The sequence below is a fragment of the Tauraco erythrolophus genome, chromosome 4 (assembly GCF_009769465.1).
Source record: "Tauraco erythrolophus isolate bTauEry1 chromosome 4, bTauEry1.pri, whole genome shotgun sequence".
Taxonomy (NCBI): Eukaryota; Metazoa; Chordata; class Aves; order Musophagiformes; family Musophagidae; genus Tauraco; species Tauraco erythrolophus.
Window position 1 is genome coordinate 18,116,740 of NC_141468.1, and position 12,301 is coordinate 18,129,040.

General features: G+C 44.4%; 1 protein-coding gene across 1 annotated transcript in view; it reads right to left on the bottom strand.

Annotated features, from left to right (window-relative positions):
* The window catches only part of CELSR1 (cadherin EGF LAG seven-pass G-type receptor 1), a 176,307-nt gene that overhangs the window by 98,652 nt on the left and 65,354 nt on the right, over positions 1–12,301 (bottom strand). Inside the window, exon 2 of the mRNA XM_086609920.1 lies at positions 1,718–2,356. Coding sequence (XP_086466046.1) covers positions 1,718–2,356 — 639 coding nt within the window. The remainder of the gene's footprint in view (positions 1–1,717; positions 2,357–12,301) is intronic.

The following is a 12,301-nucleotide window of genomic DNA, read 5'->3' on the forward strand; positions in this document are numbered from 1 at the left end:
GGACAGTTAATTTTTAACTCAACAACTATGCACTGAAAATACAGTTATAGATCAAATCTTTCTTTGTGTATGAATATGGTGCCTCTCCTCTAAATATGTACCATGTCTGTTCTGACTACAGTGTTAATTATTAAATATATTAATCAATTATTAATATAAGATTATTCTCTTTGATTTTTGAAGTATATTTAGCCCTTTTTTTTTTTTCTGAAGATTTCTATCAAGAGACCCTCAAAATGTGATGTAGGAACGCATGTCATTCCAAAACCGAAGACATGGATGAATTATCTCTATTTATATGCATGTTTGTGTTCAATGAAACTCACTACTTCTAACCACTCCTTTTAAAGTATAATAGTACACAAACATCTTAAATGAAATCAACTGGTCATAAAATCTATTTTGTGATGACGAATGCTGCATGTATTTTGCATTAGCTGTATGTAACGGATAATGGACTTTATAATGCATTTCACTGCGGAAGTCATTCATGAGAAGCTTGGCAGGAAAATCACTCCTCAACAAAGACCAATATCCCAACCATCTCACAGCCCTACTCAGGATTTCACTGGTCAGGCAAGAAGTTTGTATGCATCTCCTCAGGAAGGTCCTGCTGCCCCCACTCTGATCTCGGGGAGCATATCATGTTCCTTCTCACCAACTCCTAGCTCCTTCCACCACCACATTTTTAATTACAGCTCTGAGCCAAAAGCCACAGAAAGTGAAGGAAAACCCTTCCACCTAGAGGGCTGGATTGAGCCCAGTAGGCATACACATCATCTAGATTTTTTTTCCGTGGAGATTTAAATAATTTATGTTTTCAATTTTTTATAACTTCAGCAGTGAGAGGCAGCATTGGGAACGGCCTCCTCTGCTTCGCTCCTTGTTTGGGGGGGCCATAGAAGACACTGCTGAGCCGTCAGCATAAATTACAGCCGGCAGCACGTCAGTGCAGAATGCTTAACTGCATGTGCAATTTCAAATACATAAATAATCCCACTGACTTTACTGAAGCACCAGAAAACATTCAGCTAACAATCTTCTATAACTTCTCAGGAGTATTTAAGAAGCAGCACTTTGATCTTTATTAGCTGTCAAGTCCATGATGAGGCGAAGTACGTTCCTCAGCAGGCTGCTGGAGACAGGCCTGGAAGCAGCTATGTCCTCGAGTTTATCTGGACATACATAAACTGGAGCTGACTTTGAGTACTTCCCATAAATGTGTATTACTGCAGTTTCTTGGGACCATGAACCATCCTCACGCTCTGCACTGTTGACAACCGAGTGTTGACAACCTCCCACCAAGGCTACGCACTTTCACTATACCCTGGTACAAGGGAACTGCTAAGGGGCCACCAAGATGGAACATACAAAACCACGAACCAGGGGACGTGTCTCACATTTTTCCTTCCAGATAAAAGAAATATGTTTGCATAAAACGTTTTCAGAAGAAATTCACACAATGTGAGTTGCTTCAGCAGCTGTTGGCCCCCTACACGGTCTGGAGAAACGCACAGTTCCTACCACTATGTGTGCACTAAGATGTAGGACTTCCTCTAAGTGATGTGTGACACTCACAAGCCTTCCCCTGACCAGAAGCCAGCACCAGTTTTTCCTCCTTTGACTAAGAATGTCAGCAATTTCAGCTTGACACAGAGCTGGCCTGGCTTATGGTCTAACATATAAATCATGGGTCAAAGATAAGATAAACACATACCAGTGTAGTCCTCGTAGCATTCGCAAGTGTAGCCCCCTTCTCGGCTCCGGCACAGCCCGTTGCTCCCGCAGGGGTTGGAGTAGCAGAGGTCAATCTCTGTCTCGCAGTAGTCGCCCGTGAAGCCCGGGGGACATCGGCACCGCAGGCCGTTGATGGGGTGGATGGGGCGGAACAGGACGGTGTTGGAGCTGATGAATGGGGCTGAGCTGTCGAACTTCAGGACAGAGACACACTTCATGTAGTTCTCACAGGGCTCACGCAAGCAGATGTTGTCATCGAAGGGGAGCACCCTCTGCGTGGAAATCATGGTCAGCAGGGTCCTGTTGAGGTAGATCTGCTCCTGCAGGTCCTCGGACGGGAAGAACTTGTTTCGAATGCCACCAGGGAGCAAAGCCGAGAAGGTCACATTCAGAATATTGGAGCTGACGTCTGTGTCATTTTGGATGTTGAAAACAAAGATGCCGTCCTTAGCAGTAGAGAGCACTGTCGCCACCCCCTCCACAAACAGGGACAGGAGGGGAGAAAGGAACCTCTCCTGGGACATGTTCTCCAGCCGCACCGTGATACTGTTGGTGAGCATGTCATCCGTGATGATGGTAACACGCAGGGTGCAAACTGCTGTGACACTATGGACACCATCTGATGGGAAGAGAGAAAGATAACAGCAACGTCAGAGAGCAGGCTTCAACCTACAGACAAGGAGGCTCCTGCAGTCTTCCAGAAATAAAACAGATCTGTGAGGCATTTCAGGGCACCAGGAGGGGAGAGGGAAATGTATCTACCTTCTGCAGTGCTTACTAATGTCTTTAATCAGGAAAACAAAACAAAAAGATTGCAACTCAAAGGACCAGGGACATCTTGAAGAGCACAGAACACCTGGAGAACATCCCAGGCAAACAAACTGCAAGGGCTAATGAGCAAACAGACGGCCTGAAAGCCCCAAGATGGCCAAGGGGATGCCAAGGGGAAGGGGCCTCTCATGATAGCAACTGAATGAATCTTCATACAAGTCACTGCTAGTCTAGAACTGGTGCTTGGAAGCTGTTGCTTTTCACAGCACAATACCAAAATTATCTTCTCCAGGCATGGTCTCAGGCTTATAGAGACAAAACTATGCACCGACAGAGAATTGTGACCAGAGCTTTAGATGAAAGTCACCTAAGGAAACAAGTCTTCACATTTGAACACCTGAACTTCTTCATTCCTCACATCTAACTTCTTCAAAATACTTTAGGAGAATTAGAAAAAAAAAATGGAATAAAATACATCTGTAGGGAAAAGCAGAAGTTAAAAACTCTTCCGTTTTATCCTTCCTTTAAAGCATTGCTTATATTGCTGTGGATGTTCTGCAGTAAAACCCGTAAATATGTAAATATAGCACTAATACCTGACACTGGACTGAGAGATGCCACTGTAAAATCTCAGTACAGCCTGAGGCTTACAGTAGTGCTGTAAATGTACAAACTCTAGAGCATTCTATCATTACAGACAAAATTATGACACAGTGAGTGCTATAATTAATCCAAATTCAATGTGAGGATGGAATGGGAACTTGCATCATCACTGAAACCAAACCACTTAGTTTAGTTCTATGTCCTTGCTCACATTAAGGACTCATTAAGGAAATACAGATTGCATTACAGAAAATACGGTTAGTATTACAGCAGCATCCAGAAATCCCAGAAGAGATCAAGACTGGCTTCTGATAGGAAATGTTCCTTCTCAAAGATCTCAGTGTAAATAAACAACTAGAAATGAGGTGAATTCATTTCATGAGAGAGATAAACTGGTTTGAGCTGCCAATATTAGGCCCATAGAGAGGTTAAGAACTGAATCCAGTTCCCCTAGGTCTCAGCTCAGTGCCATAGTTTTGGGCCAAAGTATCACAGAAATAATCATTTCACAAGTGACTTGTGAAACTTATTTCAGTTAAACCACAAGGTATATGCAGAAATGGATTTTGAATCACATCAATGTAAAATCACAGCAGAAACTGCAATTGGTCCAATCTAAACTCGGTGTGAGATCAAAATTCTAATAGCACGGATTGCTAAAGGTCATTTTCTTAAGATTTGCTATCTCAGAATGAAAGTTTATGACCCATTATGGTCTCTTTTACAAAGTCTTTCAAAACCAGAAAAATCAGAATGGCTCCTTTCCTATTCACTGTCACCACTACACCTCAAGTGCTGTTTTGTTTTAAAAAGAAATGTATTGCTGGAACATTTTTCCTCCAATAATGTAGTAGCAATATAGCAAATTACAGCAGCATAATTAACCAAATAGCTTTTGACTCCCTCCTCCTGATCAGGTTTTCTGTAAAAGCTCAGCTGTTGACTTTTTTCCACACTGAAGCAGTCTCTAGGCAAACAGAAAAATCTTTTCTCCTCTGTGCTACTTTACTACTGCCTAGCTAAAACCAAACAGTCAGAAGAGTTCCTTATTCAGGGTGATCTGTTTGATGTGCCCCTCACAGAAGCTCACGCACCAGCTTCCACTTTCTCCCAAGTTTGCAGAAATCTTTATCTCTTCTTCTCAGACTCATTCTAGAAACATGTAGCTTCAGCCTCTACCAAGACCCAAAGCAACCTTTCAAAACGATGGGTAGCCAAAACACTCATTGTAACCTCCTCCTCCTTCTGCATGGTCTGTGGAGTTCTGGCCAACAGACAATACAGGATGCACTGTATTTTCCTAAATGACATCCTCAGACTAGTTTACCCACTTCTGTCAACTGCCTGGCTCATTCCCCTGAAAGGCCAGAAGCAGAACAAAATACTTTTTTTTTTTTTTCCTAAAGCAATTGACATTTGCCTGCCTGTCCCATAGGGTGCCTGAACTATTTTGCTATTTGTTGCACAATACGCTACAGAAGTTCTCTCATACCAGCGAGAACGCTGGACAATGGGTCCTTTTCTTAAGAAAACACTATGATCTATAGCCCATGGTATGTATAGTAAGAAGACAAAATACGATCCACTGTCTGACAGCGCACTAGAGTCTACAAACTGTCATAATCAATATCAACTGTCACAATATGCAAGAGCTTCCCAGCATTCACAACAGCTACTCTGACACAGTTAATAAATCACTGGAAAAAGCCCAGTGTCAGATACCACACAGCCTCCTTGTTCCGCAGGCAGGACAAAAGAAAACCGGGCACAGACGTATAGCTGCAAAGTGAAGTCGTGTTTTAAAAGCCAGTTCGACTTTGTGCAGCCCTGTTGCAGAGCATTAAAATAAAAAGAGAGTAAAAAGGAGCTGAGTGTGTGTACTATAGGCAACAAAAGAGTGGCACAGCTATACAGCCCGCTGGACAAGTGCCTCTTTCATATCACCAGCCAGTCTGAGAGCAGCATCACGGGATCTGATCATCTATTCATTCAGAAATTCATGGAAAGTTGAAACAATCTGTGGTTTTATGGGACCAAATTAGTAGCTATTCTACTTTCAACAGACAACATTCGCTTTGAGGGCTGGAACGAGTGCAATAAGGAAAGTGGAAATCTTGTCCTCGTCTTTATTGGGAATTGAATTAAGCCCTAAATACAGAATAGTGTGTGTGGTTTGAGATTCACAAGTGAAATACCCCATGAAAGTTTCAAATGTTTACTGCCAGAAATGTCAGAAAAACAGTCTTAGGAAGTACTATTTTATGGAGTGGTAATACTTTACGGCCTTCCACTCTCTGACATGCCTACCATATGCAGCTATCCGATGTACACGCACAACCAATCTGTTATTCTGCTAACAAGGCTCTAACAATCTGATTTTTCAAAGGTCTTACGACAGAGCTATAAAAAGTCCCTATCATGTTTTGGCAGATGGAAGATGGCTTCAGTCCGGGGTGTGAAACACCCTTCAGTGATGCTAAACCACAGAAACCCTGGCTACACTTTACTTTTTGGAGCAGACCTTCACACAGATGAAAACTCAAACGAATGTAAGGCTTAGCTGTCACCAGTTCTCAGCCATCATCTGCTTGGCTTCAGCAAACCAGCTGGATGCAGGAGTCTTCCTGAAGGAGCTCTAAAAACAGGAGCCACGCTGGCAGATGGGACTCATAGGCACACTGCTAAGAGTGGCTTGAGTGGACAGGCTGAATCTTAGCAGCCCAAGCCACTGTCACCCAGATAGCCTGAGAAAAGGGAAACACAGGACAGACCAAGGAGGCAGACAGTATCTGATCCGTCCTTTTGTGGAGTTGGCTTCTAAAACCCTTGTACCAATGGCTTTTGTCACTCTGTCCTCAAGTTTCTCTACCACTAAGTGGGGATAATGGCACTCACATGTACATTGTAGAGTAGTGGGTGCAGATGCTGAAATGTTGAGATACTGGGATAATGAAAGCGGCATAAACATCCGGAACAAATCACAAAAGGTTCTTTCAAAAGCTGCTACCGCCAGGTTTACTAAAAACTAGGTGGAAAGATTAAAATAAAAGACTCTTAATGGGTAATATATCAATGAATGGACAAAGAGGATTCTGGAGGGCTGAGTAGGTGCACAGAAGAGGTGTTAATTTCAAACGAAGTCTCTGCAAGCTGAACTTATATCCTGGCAATATTATTTTATGCAGGCTTTCTACAAAATAAATCTCCAGAAAGTAGAAAACAAAGCAGAGTGTTGCCTTTTGTGTCATTGTCATTGCTGAATAGGCTCCTTAAAAACAGAACTACTCATCTTCATCCTCCTTCAAACTAACAAAAAGATTTAATAGCAACCGCATACCCTGACGCATTACAAAGAAAAGAGAAAACAGTAAGGCTGACAAAAGCTTGAACCTCTCTAAAACACATGAATAACTAAGAATTGATTAGTCATTGTTTCATGATTACTTTTAATTTATGACAAAACCCATCAAATCTGAGACTTTAATCTCAGCCTTCTATCTTCTGGCAGTCCACAAACCAAAGAATTTTATTATCTAGAAATGAAAACACAGCAAAGTTTAACTGAAATGCATACTTGGCAATGGCAGCACTTAGCCAGAAAGGTTCTTTTGTTTGTTTTTTAAGTTGGCAGAAATAAAATAATTAACACTTTTTTGGCTTATTACATACAAAGGTCTTAGGGCTAATTATGAAAGGTGCATATTTTATATAAATACTTCAGCATCACAGTATCTTTCACAGATATCCCAACCCATGTCAATTCTAATTCTGCTTCATAATGCATCTGGAAATAATATATGTCAGAATTTATGACAGCCATGCAAAATCCTTGGCTAGCAAAACGTAGAATAAGGAGACTCCATAGGTTCAAATAACCTCTTGTTCCTCCCAGCTCATAAGAAGCAGGCATGCCCACGGGTAGCAGTCATCGCTTGGTGACGTGCCTTTCAATGATCAAACCTCCATCCCCCATTTCTTCCAGTCATGTCTTTACATGTGGGAGTTAATATACACCTAATCCAGTACTACACTTTGATTTAATAATGAGGATGCCACACTTTTAGCATCTTCTCCACTGCTTGGGCAGCAGTAGCATTTAAGTAGCATCGGCTCACAGAAATGGAGACCACAGGCAACGCTTGGCAGCCTGAGCAGAGCTGGAACCCAAACCATACTTCCCGCTGAGCAAACAGCAGTAAAAATTCAGCAGATGTCCATAAAAGTGAGATGCATAGTCCTGTGTTAAGGTTCACTTTGCCTCAGAAAGTCTCCAAGTCTTGCAGTGCAAGTGCCTTCCCTGCATGTGTGCTTCCACCGCCATGGAAACAGATGTAAAATGCATAAAATATCAGTGTATTAATATCATCCCTTCCAAACCACTGCTGTAGGCTCTACAGAGCATCACTTTCGTGAGTACAAATAAGAAGTCTGTAAGCATCCACAAGACAAACTCCTTAAATATTTTCTACATTATGGAAAAGTTCAGAAGCTTATAGCAGAGAGAAAATATCCTGAAAGAAGGTAAACCCCCTGCATACCCCCGCAGTGAGCAAGACTGAAAAAGTGGTTACAATGGACAAGAAGGCGGCTGAGGTACTCAACAACATTTTTGACTCAATCTTCACTGGCAACTTCTCTTCCAAGACCTCTTAAGTGGATGGACTGCAAGATGGGGACTAGGAGAGCAAAGATCCTCCCACTGTAAGAGAAGATCAGGTTCGTGACCACCTGAAGAACCTGAACATACGTAAGTCTCTGGGACCTGAGGAGATGCATCCAGAGTCCTGAGGGAATTGGCTGATGTAGATGCCAAGTCACTCTCCACAATATTTGAAAAGTCAAGGCAGTGAAGTCCTCAGAGAGTAGAAAAAGGGAAACATTGCACCCATTTTTATACAGGGTAGAAAGGAGCATCCTGGAAACTACCGACCTGTACTTGGGAAGATCATAGAACAGATTCCCCTAGAAGCTATGCTAAGGCACATGGAAGACAAGGAGGGGATTCAACACCAAGCCAGCATGGCTTCACCAAGGGCAAGTCCCGACTGACCAACCTACTGGCCTTCTATGATGGAGTGACTATATCAGTGGACAAGGGAAGAGCTATGAATGTCATCTATCTGGACTTCTGTAAGACCTTTGACACAGTCCCCCAAAACATCCTTCTTCCTAAATTGGAGAGAGAGATGCATTTGATGGGCAGACTGTTTGCTGGATGAGGAATTGGCTGGACGGTCACATCCAGAGGGTAGTGATCAATGGCTCAATGTCCAGATGGTGATCAGTGATAAGTGGTGTCCTCAGGAGTCGTTATTGGGACCAGTACTTTTTAATATCTTCATCAGTGACACAGACAGTGAGATTGAGTGCACCCTCAGCAAGTTTGCAGACAAAACCAAGCAGAGTGGTGCGGTTGACACACCTGAGGGACAGGACGTCATCCAGAGGGACTTGGACAAGCTTAAAAAGTAGGCCCATATGAACCTCAAGAGGTTCAACAAGGCCAAGTGCAAAGTCCTGCACATGGGTTAGGGCAACTCCTGGTATCAATACAGCCTGAGGGATGAAGAGTTTGACAGCAGCCCTGAGAAGAAGGACTTGGGGGTACTGGTGGATGAAAAGCTGGGCATGAGCCAACAATGTGCACTTGCAGCTCAGAAAGCCAACCGTATCCTAGGCTGCATCCAAAGAAGCGTGGCCAGCAGGACAAGGGAGGGGATTCTGCCCCTCTACTCCTCTCTGGTGAGACCCCACCTGGAGTATTGCGTTCAGCTCTGGGGCCCCCAACACAAGAAAGACATGGAGCTGTTGGAACAAATTCAGAGCAGGGTCATGAAGATGATCTAAGGGCTGGGGCACCTCTCTTATGAAGACAGGCTGAGAAAGTTGAGGTTGTTCAGCCTGGAGGAGAGAAGGCTCCAGGGAGATCTTACTGCAGCCTTTCAATACTTAAAGGGGGCCTACAGGAAAGCTGGAGAGGGACTTTTTATAAGGGCATGTAGTGATGGGACAAGGGGTAATGGTTTTAAACTAAAAGAGGGTAGATTCAGACTAGATATAAGGAAGAAATTTTTTACAGTGAGGGCGGTGAAGCACTGCAACAGGTTTCCCAGAGAGATGGTAGATGCCCCATCCCTGGAAACATTCAAGGTCAGGTTGGATGGAGCTCTGAGCAACCTGATCTAGTTGAAGATGTCTCTGCTCGTTGCAGGAGGTTTGGACTAGATAACCTTTAAAGGTTCCTTCCAATCCAAAGTATTCTATGATTCTATGCTACACTGCACAGAAAATGGTGGGTGGGAACCTAAGTCAGATGCTTTGCTGAAATAGCAGAAAACATTACCAGAAAGGAAAATGAAAATAGGCATTAATTTTGAATTTACAGAGATGCTACCTCAAGATCTTTCCAGTGAGCAGCTTCACCAGAGAAGTGTTTCAGGACAGAAACTGTGTATGTGACCCCAGTTTGAGTGTCTTCAGGGCACCCTGGCAAAGGACATTGAGGATGGTGTCAGCCTCAGCTCTCTGCAAGGCCAGAGTGATGGGCAGTGGCAAATGTCCGCTGTGCATCCCTAAGAAGTCCCTGGTTTGTGGTAGGAACAGATGAAAGTACAAATTTCTCTTTTGCCGGAGAAAAGTGATATTAAATGTGCAATAATAGAAAAGTAACATCCATGAGAAATACAATCCATCACTTCCCTTTGGAAAACATAAACGTATTGTGTATAACATCCTATCATTTCTAAGACAGGCACTAATGGATTCTCTCAAAGCCTTCCATCCTCCAGCTCTGGGATCAGAAATGCCACTGATGAGCAATTCCTTCTTTATATCAAGCTGGATGAAATGACATGGAAATGATCCCCCTTGGCCACATGAAGCTTATGTTACTGCTTTTGTCCCGTCATTTCAGGCTGCCAGTCTTAGTTTCGCGCATTTAGGAGCACTGAATGCCAACACAAGTTGTGGGCTTTGGAAAGGATATATAAAAATAATTACCTATTGTTCACACAGTGCCAAAGGTTCACATTGGAACCACTGCTCTGAAGAACATCGAAGCCTAGGTCTGCTCCAAAGCCCATTACGTCAACAGGAAGAGTCCCATTGACTTCAGCGGGCTTTGCTCCCAGCCAAAACTGGCCCTAGAACGTAATTCCCTGAGTCCTTGCCAGTGCGCTCACACAGAGCTTCACTCCTGACCCGGCAGCTCCAAACACGAGCAACAGTCTGCCCAGGAAAAGGCTGAGGGCTGAAAAATCAAGACGGTGAGAGCAGAAAGCAAAAGGTGAGGGATGAGTAGGACAAGCTCGCAGACAGCAGAAACATGCAACATGGACTGCACAGCATGAGTTGTAAAGGTTGTAAGGGTTTTCCTAAAATCAGGTGTCTGAATCCATGCCTCGATATCTCTAAATTTCAGGAAGGATGGGCAGCTGCAGCCTCCCTTCTGCAAGTGCTCAGTTTGGAAAACATTGGTCAATGCTGCCCGGCATCTTTTGAAGAAAAGAGAGTTCAGAAGGGTCAAAGGAAGGGGGAAGAGGAAGATGCATTATGTGGTGTTATGGCACGATTTTAGATCACAAGGCAAGGTAAAACAGAAGGCAGCTGAGCTGCCTGGCGTATGCAAGCACACCAGCAACGAGGGCTCAGTCCTGACCAAACTACAAGGGAGGGGAGTGTCCTGGGGAAAACATGTCTTTTCAGGGAAAAGAAGCTACCTGGGATTAACTATTCCAAGGCTGGAAGATTGCCGAAGGACAGGCAATGGTCCACACTGGCACAGAGTGAGAGTCTATGTATGACTGCACCAGTGACCAGCTCTCCCTAAATCTCAGCATTAACCACACCGCCTCCAGCCCCGTCCCCCTGCCACTGCGGCAGCTCAGAGCACCCAAGGGGTCTGCTCCAGCCCACCCAGCATATGGGGTATGTACCTGGGTTGCAGCCTGTGCCCCACCACTGCACTGCCCCATGGCAGTGTGAGCCACATCCACATGTGCGAAATGATGTTGGGGTCAGGGCAAGCAGAGTATCTCGACAAGTCTGTCCAGATACTTCCAGGCAAAGCCACCTCTAATGCTCATAGGCTGCAGCAGAAACTCTTAAAAACACTTAAAGTCAAACTTTCATGTACTTCTTTTTGCAAGACAAGTCATCTCCTCATCCTGACAGAGATGGCTATCTGGGACACCCAGGGAAGGTGGACAGTGGGACCTGGGGCTTGCGACTCGTGTCAGCTCTGGCTCCGTGGTCCCTTGGCAGCAGCCACAGCAGTATCTGCTCGAACAGACAGCGAAAAATATCCCCAAGCTGTGAGAGGAAACCGTACATAAAGCATCATTCCTGATGTGTGTAAGAGAAAAAATAAAACTAATTTTGGTATCATTATTTTTAATGTAGCCTGCACTGATCAGGATCATTTACTTTGTACACAATACTGAAAACTAAAAAAAAAAACATATTTCAGTTTGCAGCTTGAACAGAGGATTAAGAACAAATCGATGCCAACTGGATTGCTCGACATCATACAAGACTGCCATTGGCTTTTTTGAAACCAGCACCTGCAAGCTGATAAATCTGAAATGTTAATCGGTTTGATAACACCAGTCTGGGGGAATATTTCTGGCGGGTGGGAAGTGAGGCAAGTTGGACTTGCTGGGAGGAATAAGCATTCTTGAATTCTGACTGTAGCAAGGCTGAAAAGACACCCGCAGCTTCCAGTACCCTCCCGCAGCATCGCCTACTGCTCTGCAGGTACCTGGCACACACGGGGTACAACTGCTGTGGGGGACGAGACGCAGGCAGGGGAAGATGGCGGGGATGCAGCAGCGACAAGGCAGGCAAGAAACAAGTCCCTGTCCAGAGCAGAAAGCACAAGGATGAGGGATACATATAGGGAAGTATGATATGCGGGATGATAGCGTGAGTATGCTAATAATCATCTCCTTCCAGACCATTTTACTGACGAGGAGATTTTCCTGCTAGCTAAAATGCAAAATGATGTACCGTCACAGGCTCTGCACATCTCCCTGTACCTCAGCTGGTTTTCCTTGTTAGCAAGGACCAGCAAGATTCCTCTGCCTGGCCATGCTGGCCAGCGGGGCTGAGCCTGCCCCAGCATCACGGCTCTGGCCACAATAGCTCCCTGCCTGCCAGCACCATCACCGGCAGCGCTCCCCTGCCCAGCTCT